Genomic DNA, 26,346 nt, shown 5'->3' on the forward strand with positions numbered 1-26,346 from the left:
GTGATGCAGCAGCCGCTCGTGACCGCAAGTGAACCCAGCTGAGGACGTGGTGGAATGCAGTGCCCAAAACAGAGCCCACGAAATCTACGGGGAAACCGAAATCACAGTTAAGTTTCGGAACTGGGCAGCTCACTCATGACTCAGCCCCCGATGTGCTGCCCCAGAACTGGTCCCTTGGGTATAACTGAATTATATTCCCACGAACTGAGTCTGCTAGAGGGCTGCTCACTGATGGCACACAGGGGTGCAGGCGTGGAGGTACAGGAGCTACCTGGCATGCACATATTGGAGATGATCCCTAGGGTATAGTGAAAGAGCCTAACTGTACGGCTATAACTTGACTGGATGCTTGTTTGAGGTGTGCCAGACCCATCTCATGGACACTCCTAGATCGATGTTGTGTGGCAGACGCATTAAAACAAACGTGTCCGACACATCAGCCCCACCCCCACAAACAAAAGCTAAAGTGGGTAGAATGGCAGATCTAGAATCCCCGGCCATCATGTCCGGCAAGTTGGATGCGGTCCTGGCAGCAGTGGAAAAACTGGGGGAGACCTTGAACCGCACTGGTACTGGTTTTGGAAAGCAAAATTTACAAAGCAGTTATTGATCTAACACTTCTCCATGCAGACCATCGCAAATTAGCGGACCACACTGATGTGCTTGAAACCACAGCGGCGGAAATGTTACCCCGGGTGTCTGCAGCGGACAAACATACACAACATCTCCTCAACAGAGTGGACTTTCTCGAGGACAGGCCAGATGACGAGGAAGGCCAGGCCCCCCACAACAATGTACGAGTGGTAGGATTGCCGAAAGGAATGGAGGGGAGAAATCCTGTTGCCCATGCAGAATCATGGCTGCGTGCCAACTTGCCAGAAGAAGCCCTCTCCCCGCATTTTGTATTAGAAAGAGCACACCAGGTACCAGCCAGACCCTTGCCATCAGGGTCTAATCCCAGACTGCTCCTAATCCAGCTGCTGAACTACAGAGACAGAGACACGATCTTGCAGGAAACCAGGAAATTGCACGAAATTCAAGTGGACAATCAAACGGTAATGGTTTTTCCTGATAACACGATCCAAGTAAAAAAACAGAGGCACTCTTACATGGCGGTGAAGAGGCGCCTAAGACAAAACTATCTAAAATACTCCTAATTATTTCCGCCACGTCTGAGAGTAGTGGCGAATGGTAAAACACACTTTTTCACCACATCTGAGGAGGCTGAGGACTGGCTTGATACGTACTCTCCTTTGAGGGCTGCACCTCTGCCTGATCACACACAAAACAAACCAGCTGGTGAGGCTCCCCGTCGTCTCCACCCCAGGGGGAAAAAACAGAAGCAATTACAACTCTCTCAAAAGACAGGCCCAGATCCGGACCAAGTTCTTGAAGGCCAACAAGGTGCTCTTAAGGCTGTGGCATGTATCAGCGTGTCACAGATGGAGGAATGTGCGTCCATCTCCAGCCAGCAGGATCAGGCCAGCGATGCTGATGACCTTTCGGATGACCCTCTTACCACGCAAGACTCTTGTGAATTGCCAGTTGTCACTCCTCAGACCGCTGATGACATTGCTTGACGACTGTTGCTGTATCATTTTGTTAGAAATGATCTATACCTCGTGACTGTACACGCACGTATAAGGTTGAAAGTTGTGTATTGTTGTGAAGAGTTAGGCATGCAGAAAACCTGTAATTGTTGGCTCTACTCTAACGCTGTCAATTGCGACCACAATTCCCCCCCCCCCACTTCTCAGTGGAACGGCATTTATAATATGACACATAATGTCCCCTGTCTTCCACTGGAGGAGGTCACAAGTCACTTCTGGTGGGCACAGCACTGAAGGATTCATGATTGGCTGACAATCTGGGAGCCTGGAGGAGACTCTCCTTTCCCCTAGATATTCACAGATTGTAGTGCGAAGCACACCCCAGACATAGATTGAATGATGCGTACATACATAATTTGGACGATTGCATGTTACACATACGCCCTTTTGGTATTTATATAAAGTTTGGACGGTTGCATGTTACACAGTAGCCTGTGTGATATTGTTTTTTTATTTGTAATCTTTGCCACTTATTTTATTGTTCAACATGCCATACATTGCATACCGAGGTGGGACACTTGTGACATTGCCCTGTACAGAGGGAAGCATTTTGGACTTGCTCACACGTGCGCAGCACTAGCTTACCCTACCCCTTGGCCTGACTGGACCACATGCGTTGCTGGCTTTCAAAAGATATGACACTTATCGTTTGTGACCTGGAATGTGAGAGGCATTTATAGTCTGTCACACTGATCTCTTATTTACTCCTATCTGAAACACTCGTGGGGTGTTGGTATGGCCAGGGACTCCCTTCCGGGTGGTAGACTCCTAGATAGATACAGAGGGTAGGTATGTCTTAGTCAAGGGTGCCTTGGATGGGAGGCAGATCATGCTTGCATCCCTGTATGCTCCCAACACAGAACAGACAGCCTTTTTGGAATTGATCTCCCTTAAGCTAGCCGAGTGGCACGAGGTTCCTATGATTCTGGGCGGTGACTATAATAGTGTACTTGGATGCATCATTAGACCAATCCTTTCATCCCTTACCTGGCAAGGCTACACACACTTTCCGCAAAAGCGTTAAACCAGTGGGCCACACATTGGCGCTTATCTGACGCTTGGCGCCACCACAACCCACAAGATAGGGTATATTCTTACTACTCGGGAGCGCACGGACTCCATGTACGTCTAAACCGCTTTATGGTATCAAATGATCTTCTTTCGAGCATCTCCGGGTCCTACTATATGGGGCGGACACACTCAGATCATAACCCGCACATGGTGGAGTTGCAATGGGAAGACACAGTACCGCCAATTCCTATGTGGCGATTTCAACCAGATGTCCTACTTGATGCACCACTTTAGAAAGAAAGCTGGCGGTTAGAGAACGAGAAGTGACTGAGGGGTCCCAGAGACAACTTGACAGCCAGAGAGAGGAACATACAAGTCTGCTAGAACGACTGAGATGTCCTAATTATGCCGCCCACTCGGCACAAACACACCATGTGGGGGACAAAGCTGGGAAATTGCTCATGTGGCTCATAAGTCAAGATGAGTCATCGTCCCCTTTCACACCTGTACGCACGGCATCCGGGGGCGTAGTGTACACGCAGCGAGACATACATGGGGCGTTTGTGGCTCATTACCGGGGCCTGTACAAATCTCGCACATCGGTTACGTCCCTGGAGCTTCAGCTCTACCTAGAAGGGATGGACCTACCGCAACCTAGGCGCACACAAAAAGTGGACTTAAATGAGCCTCTTCTTGCGGAGGAAATACGGGACAGCATATTCTCCAACGGGAAGTCGCCAAGATCGGACGGACTGCCCACTGAATACCATAAGGCTTATGCGCATATATTAGTACCACAGCTGCTGAAGGTGTATGAGGCTGCGTTGGATGAATCCGCGCTCACTGATATGCAAAATGAAGCCCTGCTGGTATCTCTCCTTTATCCTGACAAAAACCATGAATCTTTGAGCGCCTATCGTCCACTAGCACTTCTTGACACCGATTGCAACATTTTTGAATCATTGCTCGCTAAGCGTCTTTCAACTTTAGTGAAAACACTGGTACACCCAGATCAGAACGGTTTTGTTCCGACTAGGAATACCTCTCAACCGCCGCAGGTTTTTTCGGGTATAGCAGTATGCGATACATAGATGGCCCCGCTCTGGCTGCCTGGTGCTGGACCTGGAGAAGGCCTTCGATTTGGAGTGATCTTATTTGGCGGCAGTGCTGAACAAATACGAGCTAGGTGATCATTATTTGAGTAAGGTCCAACTGCTGTATCAGCGCCCTATTGTTCGAGTCCATACTGGTAGGCTCATATCAGATCTCATTAGAGTGCGGCAGGGAACACGCCAGGTCTGCCCTCTGTCCCGCTACTTTTTTCTCTAGCTATGGAGCCACTGGTGATGATGCTTCGTGGAAGTGGTGAGGCGTGGGGCATACAGCCGGGGGATGGGATGCCTGCCGTGTCTCTATATGCCGATGACTTACTGTTGTATGTGCGTGACATTACTGACATTCCCACATCCATAGCATATATGCTGAAGACCTTTGAAGAGATGTTGGGCCTCCGGGTTAGTTGGGCCAAGTCTGGAGTTTATCCCTTTAACGCAAACACGGCAGAAACAGATGTGCTTCCTTCTTCCATGGTACCCCACAACCTTTAGCTATCGTGGGGTCTTCATATATCGGACACCTGATGATTTGCTGGAGGGCAATTTAATGAGAGCAATTTCAGCGGTAAGGGCCCAAGTACAATTTTGGAAATCGCTCCCATTGAATGTTATGAGCCGCATTACCCTGCTGAAGATGATTATCCTTCCCAAGTTACTGTATTACTTCTCGAACCTCCCAGTTTGTCCCAACCTAAATTTTCCGCGAGCTAGAGCGTTTGTCCCGAGACCTCATATGGAACAAGGGCAGGCCCAGAGTCGCACTGTGGAAATTAGATGCCCCTACCAGTCAGGGAGGATTGGCTGTCCCCAATATAGAACTTTATTATATAGCAGCCCAGCTACAATGGGTAACGAAGTGGCTAAGTGGCAACAGCCTGGAAGACAAGGCGACCTTGCAGGAGCCGTGGACTTGCGCTCAAATCTATCACTTATTCCATCCAGTTGCCAAGTCCCCAATTACATCTGGGATTAGCGTATAGATGCTACAAGAGGAGTTTGTCACCCGCGCGACACTCCCGTATGCCCCGATATTGCCACTCTTGGGCGCAACACTGGGACACCATACTCACAACCTTCAATAATGAAGAAAGCGGGGAAGACGACGACGCCCAACCGGCTGATACATAATTTACACGCCGGAGGTCCCGGGCCACGGAGGGTGTGGTATCAGTGGATAGAAATCGCAACCTATTAGACACCAATACATGGATGCAGACTGACATGTAGAGCCTCCTGCCCAGCCACCCAGCACCATAACAGTGACCCTCAGCGTTCACATGAGACCTTGGCGAGTCACCATATTGTAATGTACAGGATACACAACTCCACACTCAGTCATGCACTGTTTATTTTATTTGCTTCTTGATGGCCGCCCCTAAATATGTTGTTAGATGTTGTTCAGTAGATACTGTCTTATTGGCGCATTTCCTTCAGTCGTTCTCTTTTTCTTTTGCAAAATCCCCTTATTGGACTATTGAACTGACCAAACATTAACATTTTCTATGTCTACTAATATAATGAATGTCCAGTACTAATGGATCAAATGCAACAAACTATGCTAGCATATGGCGTTGGTGATTTTATATGAGGATTGCAAACTGTGGAGTAGTAAAGCGGGCAGGCAATCGCAACAATACATGAGTAACTGCCTTTTTTAATTATTATTTTATTTCATTTTTCCATTTCAGAAATACAATACAAACAAATCATAAAGAGGATAATGATAAAAAAAGGATTAAGAATGCAAAAGAAAATTAACAGAAGAAAAGGCTCAGTTTCCACTTTGCATCATAATACATATATGATAAAAGCACAATCCACATAATCACTCCATCCGAACATAGTTTGATTGATGCCCCTCCATATTGTCAAATTGCAACCAACAACCAAATCTGGCAAGATTTTATAACCCAATGCATGTACCGCTCATGGGACAACAAAGTCATAGATTTAGCAAGTCTAGCTGCCTTGGGCAGTTATCTTGTTAGCATATAACTCTCATCTCCTGATACCTTAGCTATGTCTATTGTGTCAATGGATCATCGACTGCCATTATGGGTGTTGTAGTTTGTTCCATGGCTTTAATCGCAGCCTAAGTAGCGTAGAGGCCCCAGAAGGTCTTCGGTCTATTCCTAGAGGGAAGGAGCTCACTGTATGCTTCCGTTTGCGTGTTGCAATACAGCATATCTCTAGTCCATTGTTTCAGCATGGGGAGGGGGCCTCTGGACCAGAGCATTGCCAAGACTCGTTTGGCAACTAGGAGCGCCTAATGGGTTTCTGAATCTTCTTGGAGTAACCTAGTAATGCTAGTAGTGGATCTGGGCTAAGGTCCACCTGCATAATCGCCTGAATTTCGGTGAAGATTTGTGTCCAGTAAGTAGCAATCTTTGGGCAGAGCCATGCTAGGTGTAGGAAGTCAGCCTCTTGTGCCCCGCAACAATCGTAGCTAGTCGTGTCTCGTAGCTCATATTTATGGAGGCGTTTTGGTGTGTAATAAATGCGGTTCAAGAATTTAAACTGGATGAGCCTATGTCTCCCATTAAGCGAGATAACGCTTAGTTGCCTCACAGCAGTCTCTCCACATGTCGTCATCTATGTCCAAATCGAAGTCCATTTGCCAGTCAAGTCGGGCTCTATTATGGCGGCCTCTATATAGTTCCTGTGTGTGGGAGTATATCCTTGCTACTATTCGTTTAGGGGACATTGCTTGAATCATTGCAGTAAAAGAACGCACCTCCGAGGGTTCCCGCATTTCATCGCCCAGTATTTGCCTCAGCGCACTCCGGGCTCTGAAGTAATGGAAAGTATTTAAAAGCGTGGGCCTCGGGTTCAGTCTCTAGTAATTCTGCCCCCTCCTTTCCCCGGCCATCACTGAAAAAATCTCCTATCATGTTCAATCCCAAAGTGTGTAGAGCTGCTACCATCTCAGGTGAAGTTAATTTCGGTAACCATTCGCACCAGGCTATGGGCGTTTGAGGTGAGTATAATAAGGTTGCTGCTTGTCTATTTATAAGGTTGTGCCATGCATGAACTGTAGCGTTTATTGAGTCATGAATAGTGGTAGTTCTGCTAGGCGGGTGGTGTAGAGCGGTCGCTAAATGCGCCGGAGCTGGTGTTATGCTCGCTATGCGCAGATGCAGTGGGGAAGTCTGCTGGTGCAGCCAAAAATAGGCGTGTGAGGCTTCGGCCGCCCGATAATATAGATCAAGATCTGGTGCTCCCAATCCGCCCATTGAATAAGGCAAGACCATTAGTTTCCAAGAGGCGCAAGGTTGTTTATTGGCCCATGCCAATTTAATTAACAATGAGCAGATATGTTGAAGAATTGTGCCGGTAGGACCATAGGTATGTTAATAAATAAATAGAGAAAGCGGGAAAGAACTATCATTTTCATTAATGATATTCTACCTAGTAGGGAAAGGGGGAGGCAAATCCAGCGTGCAATGTCATCTTCTAACTTAGCTACTGCGCGACCATAGTTCTCTTGGAACACAAGTTCTGGCTCTGTGTGTATCTGTATCCCCAAGTACCGCACCGGGTGCTTGGTCCACTGCAACAGAAAAAAAACAGTTCCTCTGGGGTAGTTGCTGGAGTCAGGGGGAATATCATCGATTTTGACGAGTTTATTTTAAAGCCCGATACGTGCTATTTCACGCAGCACAGGAGACACATTGTTGGCCGGGTCATCAGTTTATGTAGAGACAATAAGATTGTAGTTCGGGAATCCTATCCCTCTATGGCTTTGGTACTCTCGCAGAGCACACATCAGTGGTTCAGCTACTAAGGCATACAATAATGGCGACAGGGGGCAGCCAAGTCTGGTACCTCCTGGATATTTCCAGTGGTCGTGACCACTTCACCCACCTTCACTCTAGCTGCTGGGCGTTTGTATAGTGTGCTAATTAAGCTTAAATAAACGCTTCCCAGTCCAATACGCTCCAGGGTCAGCATCATGAACCTCCATTCCACCGAATCAAATGCTTTTTCAGCATCTAAAAATATTGCTGCTGCTTTTTTATCAGGAGCAGTGTTGTATGGCGCTAAATACGAATGTATGATTAAACAACTACCCCTTAAATATCGAATGTCTAAACCACGAAGGCTAAACAACGACCAAAGCCAAACAACTGTGTACTGAACCACGACTTACTTAACCATGAAAATGTATCTATTGACATATACTCTGAATCTACCACTACTTTCAAAACAATGCATTTTTGAAACACGTCCCAAAAAATGTAAATAATTTAAACAACACTTCTTTTAAAAAATATTTTTTATAAATTATCTTGTGCCTCTACTGTTCCAGACTGTCCCAGGGAGTCACGCTGAAGTAATGTATTGCTGCAAATCAGTCCATATCAAAGAAAACTAAGTAATGCTTATGTCACGACTATTACTAATTGTGTTGTCTCCTTCCGAAATTTCTTATCTTGGAAATTGGGTCATTACTTCCGCTGGACACTAATTGATATTTGTTAATTGTGTGCTGTCAAAATAAGGGAGTGTGTATTATTAACCGTGCCGTTTTAAGTTACATCTAGCCACTAGATGTCAGTACTCCCAAAATTACTGTACAAGTACTGTTCATTTACATCTAGTAACGTCTGCTTTTAATTAGTCCAGTTTCATGTTTTGCAGTAAGTAGTGGATTTAAATTCAAGGTATTGAAAACTGGACATACATTTTAACCTCCTACCCTTGTCACATACTTTAAATAAATACAGATGGATCATTAATTTTCAATTGTAGTGCTTGCTTTTACAAAGATGTTCTTATTTTAGTAAAAATTATATTGTTTTCATTCTTTAATTAAACCAATTATACTATTATGATCTTTTGAAACAGTTTGCCATATTTCTGTACTTATAAATACACTTATCTCTGAAAATTAATTGTAAATGAAGTAGTGGTTAAGGAGGTCAGGGTTCAGGTACAGGTCATTGTTTAGGATTCGTTGTCCTGCTCACTCGTTGTTAGAAATTTGTTATTAAGGTCGTTTCCCGCCAAATACTGTGCGGAGGTTGTATGTAAGAGTGTGTTCTCGGATAAAGCACAATAGTTTTATTCCCACCAAGGTTGGCATTAAGGGGGCTAGCCTATTTGCTAGTACTTTTGCAAATATTTTGGTCACAACATTCAATAGAGAGACTGGACGATAGAACGAGCAACAATTTGGAGGTTTACCTGGTTTTAATATAACTACTAGGACCGCTTCTCTCATTGTGAGGGGCATCGTGCTCTCCTCTGCCATTTCTTCAAAGATAACAGATGCGGTGCCAGGAAGTCCTGATACGCTTTATAGTACCCTACCGAAAGCCCGTCCTGCCCTGGCGCACTCCCTGCTCGCATCGCAAAAATAGCTGCTTTAATTTCTCACGTCTCAAGCGGGCGCATCAGATATTCCCTATGACCATCCAATAGCCATGGCAGATTGATGTATTCCAAGTATTTAAGGATTACAGATTGTGTGACCTTTGATCTAGATTGATAGAGAGTCGTATAATATTCCCTAAAACAATCTGCCATGTCTTTCAGGTCAGTTAGCGTTGTTCTGCCATCTGTGGACAATTCTATGGGATGGGAAATAGCTCTATGACCTTTTGTAATATTAGCTAGGGTGGCGCCTGGGCGCTCTCCCTCTCCATATACCCTGGCTATTGCATATTTACCCAGAAATGTCACTTCCCTATCAGCTTCGTTGTGGTATTCTTCTAGTGTAGCTTTTAGTGTGTCTTGCATTGTGGGATCATTAGTGGTCTGTGTCGCTCTCTAGATCTGCCAGTGTTTGTTCCAAGCGCTTCAGACGGTCTATAATTGATTTGAGCACGCCAGAGTCAGGTACAATCGCGCCGCTCTGCTTTCTGTTAGAGAGAGGCTCACGGTATGTGTTCATGATCCTGTGCACCCGTTGTCGGGTCCTTATGTCTGTACCTGTGGCAGTTTGTCACTTGATACCCCGTCTGGGGTGCGCTCTGTGGAAGGGAATGCCCCAAATACACGTACTAATATCTCTGAGCGTGTACTTAGCATCTGGAGTCTGAACGTGAGATCATTGGTCAAGCACCATCAGTCCTTACGTGACATGATCGAAAAGGACTCTCCTGACCTTATCTTCCTCACTGAGACTTGGCTTCAGGATGCGGACACTGCAATAATCAATCTGGCATTCCCTTCCAACTACACAGTGTTCACTCTTAACCGCACCTCTAGAGGGGGTGGCATAGCTATGGTGATAAAATCCTGCTTCCCGGCTGAATGGAAAGCTCTCGACTTACCAGCGTGTGAGAGCGCTTCTTTTAAGGTAGCCTTCAGTCATCAGTTTACACTTAGCGGTATGCTTATCTACCGCCCGCCAGGGAACGACACTGTCTTCAAGGCCGCTCTTGCTGACGTGGTCAGCTCTTTAGCTCCGAGATGTGCTAATTTTAACATCGTAGGCGACCTCAATATCCATTTTGATCAGGGGTCATTAGCACCTATTAATACCTTGCTAGCGGACCTTGAAGCCATGCAAATGGTCCAACTAGTTACCTCCCCTACCCACACAGGAGGTCATATCCTTGACCCCTTCTTTACCACACTGGAGCGGGCTAGGGTCTCTGACCCAATGGTGGTAGGCTGGACTGGTCATCTGCTGGTTAAAGTTTCATGTCCTATAGATGACCCACAATTAAAACCTGTGGACAGACTGATCCTTAAAAGAAATTGGCATAAGCTCAAACTGGAGGAGTTTTATAAGATCTTGGAGGCGCAGCCCCTGGGCAATCTGCTGAATGTGGAACAAGGATACGAGCAGTTTCGTAACTGGGTCCTAGCAGCCCTTGACTCTCTTATACCGATGCGCTGGTCGAAATGCCATGCTAAAGTTCCCAGCCCATGGTATAATGATACTCTTGCCGAGCTTAAGAGAACGTGCCGGCAAGCTGAGAGGGCGTGGAGGAAATCCTTTGATCCCACCTTGAAATCTTTGTATTTTGCCCAGCTTAAGATCTATCACAGGGCAATCTGTCAAACCCGGGCCGCACACTATGCTTTCGAGTTTCAGAATAGCCCCAACCCGTCTAAATTTATCTTTAAGGTTCTCAAAGACCTTATGGGGAAACGGGCCACCTCGGTGGAAATCTGCACGGACTCTCACTGTGAAAGTCTGGCATCCTTTTTCGTGGAGAAAGTGCAGGCGATCTACCGAGGATTTACGTCATCTGTGCCCGATGCTGAGCAAACTGGTGTGATGGCTACGGTTCATGAAACTCTGTCCTCCCTGCCAGTAATGTCTGACGAGGTCTTCGATACTCTGAGCCTCAAAATTAAATCCGGCTCTCCATTAGATCCGTTGAAGCCAGAGTTATTCAGGCTTCTTCCTCCCCTATGTCGTGAGCCTATACTGGATCTGATCAATCTATCGCTCACATCGGGTGTGGTCCCTTCTTCCTGGAAGCAGGCAGTGGTCAGCCCAATTTTAAAGAAGCCTAACCTTGACCCCCTACTACCAGAAAACTACCGCCCCATCTCCCTCCTGCCCTGGACCGCCAAGGTTACTGAGGCACACGTGAACTCCATCTTGTCCGCCCACCTTTCTCGAAATAACATTCTAGACCAGAGCCAGAATGGTTTTCGTGCACAACACAGCACCGAAACTGCACTGCTCTTTATGACCGAGTACTTGCGAACGGTGCTGGATGCTGGGCAGACAGCGGCGCTCCTCCTGTTAGATTTGAGCGCCGCGTTTGACACGGTGTCTCATGACATTCTGATCCGGCGCTTGGAGGGAGTGGGAATTGAGGGGGACTGCTCTCCAATGGTTTCGCTCTTTCCTCTCGGACCGGTTTTTTAAAGTGGCTATTCCACCTTGTCAGTCCTCTTTCCATCCACTGGGGCTGGGGGTTCCGCAGGGCTCTGCGTTGAGCCCCACTTTGTTCAACCTGTATGTGAAACCGCTGGCTGCAGTCGTCGGACAATGTGGCCTAACCATGACATCGTATGCCGACGACACGCAGCTGGCGGTGACACTCAGCGGCGATCCCGAGGTGAACGCTCCCAGATTCCGTGCAGGACTCATCGCCGTGGCAAATTGGATGCGAACTAACTGTTTGCAGTTAAATGCCAAAAAAACCGAGGTCCTGATCTTAGGAAAGCAGGCGGAGCTCTGGGGAGACCAGTGGTGGCCTCCAGAATTGGGGGTGACTCCCATCCCAGCTGCCGAAGTTAAGAACTTGGGGGTCTGGCTGGATCCTACACTCTCCTTCACCAGCCACACGAAGAAGGTTGCAGCTACCTGTTATGGTATTCTGCGAGGGCTGAGACCGGTCCTCAAATTCTTCGACCCCCCTACTCGGCAACTGGTGGTCCAAGCCTCCATTCTTTCTCGGCTGGACTATGGGAGTGTGCTGCTGCTCGGAGTGAATCAGGCGGAGGCTACTAGATTGCAAAGGGTGCAGAATGCCGCGACGCGAGCCATCGTTGGCCTTCCTAGACAGTGCTCTGTCTCTGCAGTTTTGACCTCTCTCCACTGGCTGCCGGTCAGACAGAGAATTAAATTTAAGGCTCTCTGCCTGACATTTAAAACCTTGAAGCTTTCCTCTCCTCCAGCCCTCGCTAAGCTTGTTTCCTCCTATGTTCCTACGCGGTCTCTTAGATCGGAATCTCTCCATCTGGCGGTCAATACACGGTTTAGACTGAGTAGGATGGGAGGTCGCTCCTTTCGAGTATTAGCGGCAGGATTATGGAATTCTCTCCCTGTCCATATTCGAGCCTTGAACAGCCTTACTTCCTTTAGGCGCGCCATAAAAACTTTTTTGTTCCCAATCGCTGACTGATTCCTTCCTCTCCTTCCCAGCATAGATTTGTTGTGTTGTGGTATCTGATCAGGCACCGGGACGCCCCTTGGCTGGGGCAGCTGCGCGCCTTATAAAAACTACTAACATAACATAACATAACAGAGTGTTTAGATATCACCACGCCCCTTACATAACCCTTGAACGTTTCCCAGACTGTGATGAAGTGCGGGTCAGATCCTATATTTGTCTCAAAGAAGGTTTCCATAGCCTCCTGCATCTCTGCTCGAAATAGCTCATCTAATAATGCATAGGGGGGAAACCGCCATGTAAACGGGGGTGGCCTATTGAGTGGGGCAGTCAAGACCAGGAGCACCGGAGAGTGATCAGAGTATGTTTGGGGGAACGCCCCACCATCTTTGAGAGTGCTGTAGTGTCCATGAGAGAAACCAGTAATCTATTCTGGTATGCAGATTGTGGGGTGCAGATTAGTGCGTGAAGCCCCCAGGTAGGGGTGATCGGTAACGCATTTATCCAACATGTGTGGTAAATAAAATTACCGGGACTATTTTTCTATACATTAAATGACAATAAGGATAGCTCAATAAATAAGAGGCAGGGTCCGTGGTATCTGAGTCTTACGGGCTTTAATTAAGTGGCTCGAGCCAATGGACATCGGGTTCCATCACCACTAAGGTTCAGGAAGGGATATTCAACATTTTATTAACATCACACAATATATATAGTAAAACTGTACAGTTGCATTGAATACAGTAGGCGTAACAAGTGAAAAGAAGAGAGATAAGAACATATGGGCGTAAAAGAAGGCGTGTACAGGGCGTACACGGAGGTGTGTGATGTAGACGTCACAGAAGTGCCATAAGTGGGTGGATGCATAGAGAAAATCTGCAGGGTCAGCACGAACTTTAACACAGATGCGCAGATGCGCGCGCAACTAGCATGACGTGAGATTGACGTGGAACTGGGGAGAGCTGGGGGCTTGACTTTAGCACTAGTAGAGGAGACTGAAGTCTGGGATGTCAGAACGACCTGCACCTATAACATATCTGGTATCTAGTGTTTGGAGGATGTATTATCTAAAGTAAAAGGTCTCTCGGGCAGAGGCTATTCATCACTGAATGCTAGTGGGTGCATACGTGTCTTGGTGCAATGCGTGGGGCCATGGGCCTACTATGGCAACGGGAGCAGTAAATTACTTGCATGGAGACAGGAAGGCCGGGCCCTTTGCTCTGTAGCCGGGAATATGTTTACCTATTTCACTAGACTGGAATGTGTTTTCGCGGAGGCTGAACAGATAACTGTAGGCAAAATACTGTCTTGGCAGGCAGGCCAGGCTGAGCCGGGCACCGCTTTGCTTGAGCAGGAAGTAAGGTAGAGGTCAGGGATGCATACCTAAACTGCAGCTTTCAGAGACAGAAGTGGTTCGGAGTCAGAAATCAGGGCCTGGCTCGGCTGAGCCAGAAAACGTGTGTTTCTTGATGTTAAAACGTATACCATGTAAAGACGTTGGCATGGTAGGTTTTAAGACTGAATAATCGTTTCATTCATGGTTGATCTGGTAGATGACATGTTAACGTTGGACGCAAATGCATATGCGTCTTCATTTTCGGCCATGGAGGGAAAATGCATGGATGTCATGCACATACATGGAACGTTGGGGTACACGATAGGGGACATACTTGGCCATATAAAATTCAATTTTCCTCATTCCCTCCTTGTCCCCTACGTTCCCTTCAGGATATATCTATCTTCATGAGTCCATCTATCTGTTCATATAACATCATTTGCTCGTCTTTTCTCATTCGAGCACGAGAACGTGAACTTGGACTGGGAATACAAGCTGTGGCGCACAAGCCGCAAAACGCTGGCCCACATTGCAGACAGAGACAACAACTGAATACTATGAGCAGTATTATTCCTAGGAATGACAGTACTTTCCATCCCCAGGCTGATATTACACTCCAGAGCCAGCCGGACCAAGTCCAGGTGCCTGGATTCTGGTGTAGCTGATGAGCTATATTATGGAGCCTTGTTATTGCTTTGTACACTGACGGTGCGTTATTAGGAAGGAAAATACAACAACTGGATCCGATCACTCTACAAGCCCCGCCCCTATCGGCCAGGATGACGTCAAGGACAAGGTGATTTTGAAGAACAACAAGTCTCATAGCAGACTGCTCTTCTGTTAAGTTACCTAGGGCAAAAGTAGTCTCATTCACTACTGCTTCAAGGGTTCTGGTCAATTTGCGTATCAGTTTACTGTTTTGGACAGGACCTACAAAGAAAAAGAATCCTTTATTGAAATCTGTGTATTGCTCCCACGCTGTCTCGGTCTGATCGACAATTGGGGACTCAATCCCTCTCCTATGTCTGATGTGCACTAGATGGGTATTTCGGTGATAGTCGGAAGGGGCTAGGAAAACTGGTGGCAGTAGGAATGCAATATAACATGTTCCATCCCAATCTAAGGGCAGACGTACATAAGCTGTCTGACCACAAATAAAATAGGAATGACGGGAAGCTTTGAAAGTAGACTTTCCTTTATCACTGAATTCGACCACAGTATTACAATCACTGTGTCCTAGGTGTACTGAACCATTCTTTCTAACACATAATTCACCTTTCACTGGTAAAACTGTTATAGACGGCAAATTCAAATTAGTCTCGGACTGGACATTCAGAATCATGAGGTTAAGGGAAAAATTACCTAAATCATACACTTCATTTTCTAGGTCGGTCCCTGTGCTTTGGGGAAGACCGTCTTTGTCTGGGAAACAGGCTTTATTCATAACCGTATTCAGATCTCCCCATATCCAATTGCTCTGGGAAACTGCGGACTTACTACCTAATGAGGACATTAATGCGAACCATGCTCCGCACGAACCATTGTGTGAAAACGGATAAGGAAAGAGGGGCAGAGCTCCCTTCATTTTCTGGTAAGGGGGGAGTCGGCCACATACCCAGCAGTTTGTGGCATTGCTGGTCTGGTGAGAATGGTGTAACATACGGATAAAAGTGTTGTTGCGCAGGGCAAGGCGATAGGACAGTTCGTGTGGGGGCAGGTCACTAAAAGTGTGCTCTACGGTGTCATTAAAAGAAGAATGTACATGTGTACCAAAAGGAGGAAAGAAAACGTGTAACGTCCAGCTTATACATATGATCGTAAGGCTCAGAAAAAACATAAAAAGTAATGTAACGATACATCGGCTTCGGAGATTTTTACAGTATTTCTTTTTCTTGATCTCCTGTCTATCTCTCTCACTATTTGGGTCTATCTCATACATGTCAGAAACCTGTCTAACCGCTTCACCCAGGGGGGGACTTAAACAATTAAACGCTGTCTGACCTACTAGACCTCAGTTTCGTTTTATACTCCTGTTGCGGAGTTTTCTCTAACAGGGGGAGTTTAGAGTCAGTATCTGGGCAGTCCTTGGGAAAAGTCTTTGGACACAGTCCACAAAATTTTTTGATGTGGCTGGAATGTAGCCACCCTTTACGTCCTTCCAGCTTCACTGCGGTCCTTGTGGTCATCAGAACGAGTTTCGGCTCCTTCCAGTGGGGCTCCAGAGGGCTTGAGCGATCAAAATTTCTTATGCAGACCAGGTCACCCGGAACGATTTCATGCGGTTTCACTTGGGTGTTGTCTGGGAAGGCAGCCGCGACCTGTGAACGACAAGAGAGTAGTGCAGACATCAAGGAAGCCAGGCAATCTGTCAGCATGTTACTGTCAACATCGGTTATCTTACGAGGCATAGGCGTACCCCACATGTTTGGGGGACGACCGAAAACAATTTTGTATGGAGACAACCCGGTTCTGGAATGGGCTACCATACGCATGTAAAAGAGGGCAACCGGCAGGGCTACCATCCAATCTACACTTTTTTCTGCACAGACCTTCGCTAAACGTGTTTTCAGAGTCTGATTGTGTCGCTCGACGAGGCCAGCTGCCTCGGGGTGTCGTACGCAGTGAAATTTCCACTGGTATCCTAACAGGAGTGATACCTGTTTCGTAAGCTCGGACGAGAATGGCTGTCCATTATCTGAGTACACGACACGGGGCAAACCGTATCGCGGGAAAAATTCACGAACCAACTGCTTGGCAGTGGTCACGGCAGTGTAATCTGGGACTGGATATGCTTCTGTCCATCTGGATAGGGCACATACAACTACAAGGACGTACTTGAATCCTCGGCAGCGATCCATCTGGATATAATCCATCTGGAGGACTTCAAAAGGGTGATCAGGAGGATGAAATCCACCTTGTTCCACGGGAATGCCTTTACCTGGATTGAACTGACAACAGATCATGCAGGTACGCACTTTCTGTTTTGCTGCTGCTCGTAAATGCTTGTTGAACCAAAGGTTCTGAATGCTGTCTAACATGGCTTTTTCTCCTAAGTGTGCTGGACTATGTGCTGTATTAATGATAACTTGAACCATGGAGTCGGGGAGAAACCATGTGGCTTTTCCCTTCGTCATCCATCCCTGGTCTGTCTGGACCCCTCCTTGTTCGGTCCTTTTCTTGATTTCATCTGGAGTAGCATGTGTCTGTATGTCGAGTACATCTTGTGTGGGATCCCTGACTGTCATGCAATGCGTCAGTGATGGAACATCTGTCTTTGTCGTGTCAGCTGGAATGTCTGGAGTCTGTGCTGTAAGCTTGGCTGTTCGATCTGCCAGGTCGTTACCCTGGGAAATGGTGTCAGCAACTTTCGTATGTGCTTTGCACTTCATGATGGCTATGGCTGTAGGCAAGTGTATTGCTTCTAACAGAGCTTGAATAAGGGGACCATGCTGTATCTTGGCACCATGGGAGGTCATGAAACCTCTTTCTTGCCAGAGGACTCCGAAGTCGTGAACGACTCCGAATGCATAACGTGAATCTGTATATATGTTTACTTTCAGGTTCTTGGCTCGAATACAGGCTTGAGTCAGAGCGATGAGCTCTGCTGCTTGGGCAGACAGGGTGTCAATACGATGTGTTTCTATGACTTCAGTTTCAGTGGTCACTGCATATGCGGCCACTAACTCTCCTGTACTTGTTCTCATACATGAACCATCCACATAAAGTGTCAGGTCTGGGTCTGGTAATGCAATGTCTGTCAAGTCTTGTCTTGGCTTCGTCATGGTGTTAATGACTTCCACACAGTCATGTGGCATAGGGTCTGCTGTAATCGAGGGTAACAGTGTAGCAGGGTTTAATATGTTGCAACGTCTGATCTCTATGTGCGGCTGAAACAGTGTCAGTTCATTACCTGTCAATCGTGCTATGGTCAAGTGCTGAGTCTGTGTCCTGTTTAAAAGAACTTCCACGGAGTGTGGAACCTGTACTGCCAGGGGATGTCCTAACACTATGGAATCGCTTTGTCTGATAGCTAAAGCTGTTGCTGCAACTGATTTGAGGCACGCAGGCAGAGCCTGGGCTACTGGATCCAAGGTACTAGAAAAATAAGCACAGGGCTTGTGTGAACCTGCTTGATCTTGTGTCAGGACAGATAATGCTGTACCATTGCGTTCAGTGAGAAAAAGTGTAAAAGGTTTGCTGTAACATGGTGTCGCTAAAACAGGTGCTTGACATAGGGCTTTCTTCAATTCGTCAAAAGCAAGTGTATGTTCCTGAGTCCAAGGGAGGACAGTCGATGTCGCTGCCTCCTGTGTTGTCAACTGTATGAGTGGCTTGGCTAGATATGCATACTGAGGAATCCATTGTCTACAGTAAGAGGTGAGGCCAATGAAGGCCCGTACTTCCTTTTGTGTCTTGGGCTGTGGCAGATGTGCAATTAACTGGATACGGTCAGGTGTCAGCTGTCTACCCCTCTTGGACAGCAAGTGACCAAGGTAAACAACTTGCTGGACACAGAATTGTAGCTTCGAAGGGGATACCTTGTGCCCCTTTTCTGCCAGAAAATACAAGACTGTCAGTGATGCAGGTTCGCAATCACGTTCTGTTCGGGCGGTGATCAATAGATCGTCAACGTACTGGAGCAGGGCAGTGTCAGTAGGCATGTGAATACTGTCTAGTTGTCGTTTCAGTGCTTGGCTGTAAATACTAGGACTGTCTGTGAACCCTTGAGGAGCACGTGCAAATTTGAAACTTCGGCCATTTAAACAGAATCCGAAAAGGTACTGGCTTTCCGGATGGATGGGGACGCTAAAGAAGGCGTTCTTGAAGTCTATGACAGTGAAGAACGCTGCTTCGGAATCAATGGCAGTCAATAGGGAAGAAATATCTGGGACCACTGGGTACTGGGGTATGATGCATTTGTTGAGTTCTCGAAGGTCGATCACCAGTCTGTAGACTGGAGGTGCATTTGGGTCAGTTCGTTTAAGAATCGGAATGATAGGAGAATTACATACATTGGAGTCAGTTTCTACAACCACTCCTTGAGCAATAAGCTCGTCGATAATTTTCAGTAAGGCTGCTACAGCCTCAGGTGGTAACTTGTATTGTCGGATTCGGGGTAGTACAATTCCTTGTTTCAGAGTGACACGATATGGTGTAATGTGCATACAACCTACATCAGTTGGACCTTGCGCCCATAAATGCTGTGGTACATTCTGTAATCTCGGATCAAAATCTCTTAACACATAATGTCCTTTAAAATCACGTAAAAACAATCTCACTCCTTCCGGAGAACAACAAATAACTGCTCCTAGTTCTTTCAATGTCTTAATACCAAGCAAGTTTTCTGGACATGATTTCGTAAGTAACAAGTCTGTAGTGCGGGACAATGGACCAACTTCTAGGGAAACTGGCTTTGGCACTTCGTTAACAATAGGCTTTCCTGAAAAACCCAGGGAAACATTTCTTGAGCCTGAGAGGGGAGCCCCTGGAACCTCGTCATGACTGATGGTAGTTCTACTTGCCCCTGTGTCAATCAAAAATTTTCTGTCTTTCCCTAATACCTGACTATGTACATAGGGACCCTCTTGATCTACAGGAACCTCGATAAGAGGCAAGCCAACCTCCCTCTCTAGGCTGTTTCATGAATACTGTTGATAATCTGGATAATCTGACTGTGCATACTGGTACATTTGCTGTGTAACCTGTTGTGTGGCAGCTATGGGCTGGGGTACGGCTACTGTCTGTTGTGTATTCTGAGGATGTTGCGTGTTCTGCGGAACGTGTTCCTGTCTAGGAGGACGCCGTCTTTCTTTCGTCTTACCTGTAGCTATATTGTGTTTCAGAACGGCACATTCGTTTACATAATGACCTGGCTGTTTACAGTAATTGCATGTCCCTTTTACAGGAGCTGCAGAATGACTGGTCTGTGTAGTACCCCTCTTCTGGCTATCAGCTGGAACAGACTGTGCAACTAGTACTTTCATTTTCGTGTCTTTCATGCGTCTCTTTTCGTGTTCTTGCTCCTCACTAATTCGGTTCTGGTGGTACTGTAACATTTGTAACATTTGGGAAGGAGTATTAGCTTGCCAGGTACTCTCAACTTTCAGTACTCTATTTTTCACTTGTGGTAAGGAATTCTCTACTAATTTGGTCACAAAAAGATGTGGGTATGATTCACTACTTGTTTTCAGGCCGCTATTAATAATGAAACATTTCTCGAATCTGGAATAAAAATCACTAGTGTCTTCGTCTTGTTTCTGTTTACAGGCTGAGATCGCGTCCCAATCTTCCTTTTTAGTGGCTAGTAATCTTGGCAAAACCTGTACTAATAACTCGGGCAATGCTTTGGCTTTTTCCCCGAGACCAGTACCAGGGACTCGCGTGTTTTCTTCGTTTTCTAATACTGCCCAGTCAATCTTTTTCTCTCCCACCTCCCAATCTTTTTCTTTAAGTTTTTCGTAAATACCTGCAGGCAACAGAACCTTTAACATTTTAATGATATCGGGATACGTGTACTCTCCCATGCGGAGCATGTCTTTTAATTCACGGTGAAACCCTGCTGGATCTTTATCGTGACAGGGCACTAATTTTTTCATTTCCAATAGTTCTATTTTCGTCAAGGGGGTGTAAACAAATACTCGTTCGAGAGCACCTCCCGCTGTCCGAACGGGATGAACTTCTCGTAAGGGATTCTGTCTGTCTATGTAAAAGGTTTTCCTTACTGGGGGTGGAACAGGAACAAAATGTGGAGTCAGGAACGTTCTGTATTTGTGTCGTTGTTCTAGAATGACATTAATCAAATCGGTACCTAGGCCTCTCCATCTATTTAGGAGTACCTCCTCTAATACATTATGTAGGGGACCTGGATCAGAATGCTGACTTTTGTACAGTGTAATGAGATGTTGAATCATGTACATACCAACTAGTCGCTGTTCGTCTGGGGAAAGATTCAAAAACGTTTGGGCCACTATGTCGTCTTTATATATGCTAGAATTACCAGCCCATTGAACTGCTGATCGGGCTAGTTCCTGTTCATGCATGGTACTAAGCTCACTATAACCTATTCGTTGTTTCAGTACTTTATCGGTAGCTTGGAATAGATGCTCAAGAGAACATTGTTCTGGTATGGGAGGAAGAAAAGTTTTCTTGCACTCTAGGCGTATGGGTCTGTCAAAGGGTCTTGCCCTACCTACGTACGCTATTCTGTCTGGGTCCTCAGTTTCTATATCACTGTCTTCTGAGACTTCATCATCCGCTTTCTCGGCTTCTCTCGTTGCTCTTTCCCTTTCGTGTATGCCTAGAATTTCTTTACGAATCTTTCTGTACATGGATTCTATACAACTTTGTTTACTATGTTTTCCATCAGCTATGTTATCACTCCATTTTATCAGGACTTTCATCTCGTCTTGGCTTTTACTTGGCCGGTCTTGTTCCCTTATCAAACATATTATCAAAAACTGTAAGATCATATTTTGAGTCTCTACTTTCCTGTGTGCCATGGCTTCCTGTATACTTTCTGGTCTCTCCCCCGTTCTGATAAAGTGATATATGTTGTCTAAATGTTCCCTCATGTCTGGCAAAATAGTCAAGTAGTTTGTAACACGTCGTAGACGTATGAAATATAATATCATCTGGTCTTCGCCTGGTACTGGATCATATCTGCAATCAGTGAGGTACTGTTTAAGGGCTGCGTATGTAGTTACCTTTGGCGTGCGTTGTAATGCTGCTTCTCTTACTGTTATTCGTTTTACTTGAGGCGGGGTGATAGGGGTACCTCCTACTGCCCCTCCTGGAAGGTGATCATCAACTAATACTGGCTGTGCCGTCGCTGGTGGTAGTGTGACTGGTAAAGTAGGTGTAGGTAATGTAGGCTGGACCTGGGGTACGGGTGGGGTAAAAGGATTGCCAGGACCAGTGGCAGGGGGAACAGTGACAGGAATCGCGTGTTCAACAGGGTTGTGGGGTTGAACAGGTGGAGGAGGATTCGTATTTACATAGTCTGGAATAGTGTCGTCTAAGTAGGAAGAAAGGAAAATGTCAGCTGCGGTCGGTTTATGACGTAGCATAGTCGGGACCAATGGTGGCGGCAAATTACTGGGTACTTCCGGGGTCGCCGTAGGCAGGCCCTCGGCGAGAAGGGGATACATGCCTTTAATAAGGGCATTTCTTTGTCGGTCTAACTGTTCTGCTCTAACTCGTTCACCTTCTTCTAGTAATTCTTCTCCTTTGGCTTTTTCTGATGCTTCCCTACTTAGTTCTGCTTTCCTGATTTCTTTTTCTGTTCTTTTATGCGCTTCTTTACGCCATAATTCTATGGCATCTTTCTGGGATTGTCTGGCTTTCTTTTTCCATAATGCTTCTTCTACTCTCATGATGCAATCGGCATCCCATGTTCCTGAAACAGGCCATCTATATTTCTCTTCCAGATCCTTAGTATAATCCACCCATAAGTCTAAGTACAGTATGGCATCTAAGCCGTGCTTGTGGTACATAAAATGTCCTGGAGTGTCCCTAGGCGGGACGGGAACTGCTTCCTCTAGTATCCCTTTCCTAGTTCCTATCTGACGTAATTTCGAGAACAGTGGCATAATTGAATTTACTTGAACGTGAACACAATAAACACAGTAATGAATTGCAAACAATCATTCATACCACGACATCAAACACATTAAAAACATTTCGAACAGATACTACCTAGTACATAGAAAAACACAATACTGGAAATCTCGAGAAACAATACTAGAATACTGAATTACTGGATGCACTGCTAAAACAGTACAGAACATACCGGTCCCATAAAGAGACACGTCATACCGTATCCACCTAAGTGAACACGTCTTGACCGGGTCTGTGTACCCAGACCCGTCTTGACCGGGCACAAATTAATGAACCCGTCTTGATGCGTTCCCAACAACGGTACTCACCGGGAAGCAAAACTGAAGGCCTCGGAAACTTGATACTGGACTGGACTGGACTGCTACGACGTCTGGTTACTGCTACGTACTACGCATGCGCTTCGGAACAGGTGGGCCTCCGGATACCTCGGACCTTGCTCTCTCGGCTTGGGCTCTGGTCGGGACTCTCCGCATTCCTCACCGCCTCGTCTGGATGCCGGACCGCAGTCTCCGTCTCCTCCGTGGGCCTGAGGGAGTTAGCAGGAAAACCCGCAGGTGTGCACTGAAAGGGGTCCGTCACGGCTGTAGAAGGGGTCAGGGGCCTGAGTTACATCGCCGGCGCGTGGGGAAGGGGAGGGGTCCCTATTCGGGCGCCAGATTCTGTGGTAAATAAAATTACCGGGACTATTTTTCTATACATTAAATGACAATAAGGATAGCTCAATAAATAAGAGGCGGGGTCCGTGGTATCTGAGTCTTACGGGCTTTAATTAAGTGGCTCGAGCCAATGGACATCGGGTTCCATCACCACTAAGGTTCAGGAAGGGATATTCAACATTTTATTAACATCACACAATATATATAGTAAAACTGTACAGTTGCATTGAATACAGTAGGCGTAACAAGTGAAAAGAAGAGAGATAAGAACATATGGGCGTAAAAGAAGGCGTGTACAGGGCGTACACGGAGGTGTGTGATGTAGACGTCACAGAAGTGCCATAAGTGGGTGGATGCATAGAGAAAATCTGCAGGGTCAGCAGGAACTTTAACACAGATGCGCAGATGCGCGCGCAACTAGCATGACGTGAGATTGACGTGGAACTGGGGAGAGCTGGGGGCTTGACTTTAGCACTAGTAGAGGAGACTGAAGTCTGGGATGTCAGAACGACCTGCACCTATAACATATCTCTTATCTAGTGTTTGGAGGATGTATTATCTAAAGTAAAAGGTCTCTCGGGCAGAGGCTATTCATCACTGAATGCTAGTGGGTGCATACGTGTCTTGGTGCAATGCGCGGGGCCATGGGCCTACTATGGCAACGGGAGCAGTAAATTACTTGCTTGGAGACAGGAAGGCCGGGCCCTTTGCTCTGTAGCCGGGAATATGTTTACCTATTTCACTAGACTGGAATGTGTTTTCGCGGAGGCTGAACAGATAACTGTAGGCAAAATACTGTCTTGGCAGGCAGGCCAGGCTGAGCCGGGCACCGCTTTGCTTGAGCAGGAAGTAAGGTAGAGGTCAGGGATGCATACCTAAACTGCAGCTTTCAGAGACAGAAGTGGTTCGGAGTCAGAAATCAGGGCCTGGCTCGGCTGAGCCAGAAAACGTGTGTTTCTTGATGTTAAAACGTATACCATGTAAAGACGTTGACATGGTAGGTTTTAAGACTGAATAATCGTTTCATTCATGGTGGATCTGGTAGATGACATGTTAACGTTGGACGCAAATGCATATGCGTCTTCATTTTCGGCCATGGAGGGAAAATGCATGGATGTCATGCACATACATGGAACGTTGGGGTACACGATAGGGGACATACTTGGCCATATAAAATTCAATTTTCCTCACATGTTTAACTCTGTTAGCTTGTCTAATATGACTTGGCGGATCTCCAAAGCGATCGAGGTCAGGGTGAGTCGTACAATTAAAATCCCCCCCAGATCCGTGGTGCATCAGGCAACAGTCTAGCAATCCCTTGGAGGTCAGAGTAAAATTGCGGGCAATTAAAGGTAGGGCCGTATACATTTATCAGTAGATAGTCAATGCTCTGTCCTCTACATCTAGATATCACATAACGGCCATTTGCATCTGTATGTGATTCTTCGAGTGTGAGTTTGTATGCAGGGTTGATCCATGTCAGTACCCCTCGGGCATGTGAGGTGAAACCCGCTGCATGGAACATGCCCCTTATGCTGCTTCTGACTCGTGGGAGATCTGACATAGGGAGGTGCATCTCATGGAGGAGTGCCACGTTCACATTGTGCCTTTTGAGATAAGACATAACCTTCCTGGTTTTACGTTGATCATTAAGGCCTCTGACGTTCCACGTCAGGAACTGCAGGTTAGTGCCCATTAGCTATAACGGCATCATAGTAGCGTACGAGCATTGCTGGCAGTTAGGGCAACAGCCCTGATACCGCGTGTAGAATGTAAGGGACTTGTAGTGTCCTTTTTGACATGTGGGATGGAGCTTTATGTTCAATGTACGCAATTGCAAGTGGAGGTCAATGTGGTGTGCAATAAAGATGAATAGGAGCAGAATCCAAAGCAAATAATTATCACAAACATACATCCCCAACACCATTCGTCCCCAACTGTGCATCGTGAAGTTTCTCCACCCTCCCCCCAACTGAAAAACAACCCATTGAATATCTATATAGTGTGTAACACGCAGGGGCGGATGGTACAGAAGCACCATTGCGATGCCTTCAGCAGATCCACACATATAGAATTAAATAATAGCATGTCATTTAACCACCTAAAATCATTATTATACACAACTGCAACATATAATGAAAGAAGAAGAAAGGATGGGTTGAAAAGGGTTGAAAAAATCACCTATCTCCCTGTTCCAAAACTTAGCTACAGGGCCTTCTCTACCCCTTTGCAATATACTGTTATTCAACCAACGTTACAGATCACTACTATTAACTTGCGGTTAGTGTTTACAGGTTAATTCCTTCTTCTTCCGATCAGCTGCAGCCCAGTATCAATAAGATTGAGAGTCACCTAGGCGCCTATTGTCTCAGGTGACCATCAACACATGGATCTTATAATACTGGATAGTCATAGATGAAGTGAATAACGAGACCAACAGTCAATGCCCTAGTCATTGTTCTCTAGAGAGCTGCCTCTCTCTTCCATTTCTGCCGCCGTTTCACCGTCTTGTGGCGATCCTTTCCTCGCATTCTTGAAGTGCTTTTTGCAACAGCTTTGGGCCGTGAAGATACGTGCAGAGCCTTCCATGGTGACTTTCAGCTTGGCAGAATATAGCATGGCGTATGAGATGTTGTGATCCCCGAGTTCTTGTTAAGGGGGATTAAACTGGCGGCGTGCTGCCTGCACTCTGGCCGTGAAGTCTGGATAGCGGGAGATGGTCGATCCCTCATAGTTGAGTTCTCCTAGTTCCCTAGCACGCCGCAAAGCAGAGTCTCGGTCACAGTAGTTGAGGAGCTTAGATATTATTGGGCACGGCGGGGCACCTGGTGCAGGTCTTGACCCAGTGAGTGATGCGCCCTCCCAACCACAAACATGTCCGAAAAAACCTCTCGGCCTAGTAGAGTAATCAGAAGCTTTTCAATGAAGTGCTCTACGTTACCCATGGAGGTTGTCTCCGGCAGGCCTATGATGAGCAAGTTACTCCAGCGTGAGCGGGCCTCCAAGTCTTCCGTTTTGTCCTGCAGGGCTGATATGGTTTTGGCCATTTGCCTCTGCACCTGGTCTGATGTGGTTTGGACTTATTCGACCTCCGTGACGTGCCTCTCTGCCATATCGGTGTGTTCCGCCTGCTTATCAAGCCTCTCTGTCATTCTATCCATACAATAGACTAATAAGTCTATCTTCCCATCCATA

The 26,346-nt window shown here is 46.5% G+C and overlaps 2 protein-coding genes across 2 annotated transcripts in view; both read left to right on the forward strand.

Moving 5' to 3' along the window:
• Positions 1–26,346, forward strand: part of B4GALNT4 (beta-1,4-N-acetyl-galactosaminyltransferase 4) — a 910,917-nt gene that overhangs the window by 481,230 nt on the left and 403,341 nt on the right. The gene's annotated exons all lie outside the window — the stretch shown is intronic.
• Positions 476–25,789, forward strand: LOC147731345 (uncharacterized). The gene is made up of 4 exons (XM_086958665.1): positions 476–569; positions 2,916–3,622; positions 9,564–11,006; positions 25,706–25,789. The coding sequence occupies exons 1-4, from the start codon at positions 476–478 to the stop codon at positions 25,787–25,789; spliced, it is 2,328 nt and encodes a 775-aa protein (XP_086814791.1).

Source organism: Lissotriton vulgaris, chromosome 2_1, assembly GCF_964263255.1.
Source record: "Lissotriton vulgaris chromosome 2_1, aLisVul1.2, whole genome shotgun sequence".
Lineage (NCBI taxonomy): Eukaryota > Metazoa > Chordata > Amphibia > Caudata > Salamandridae > Lissotriton > Lissotriton vulgaris.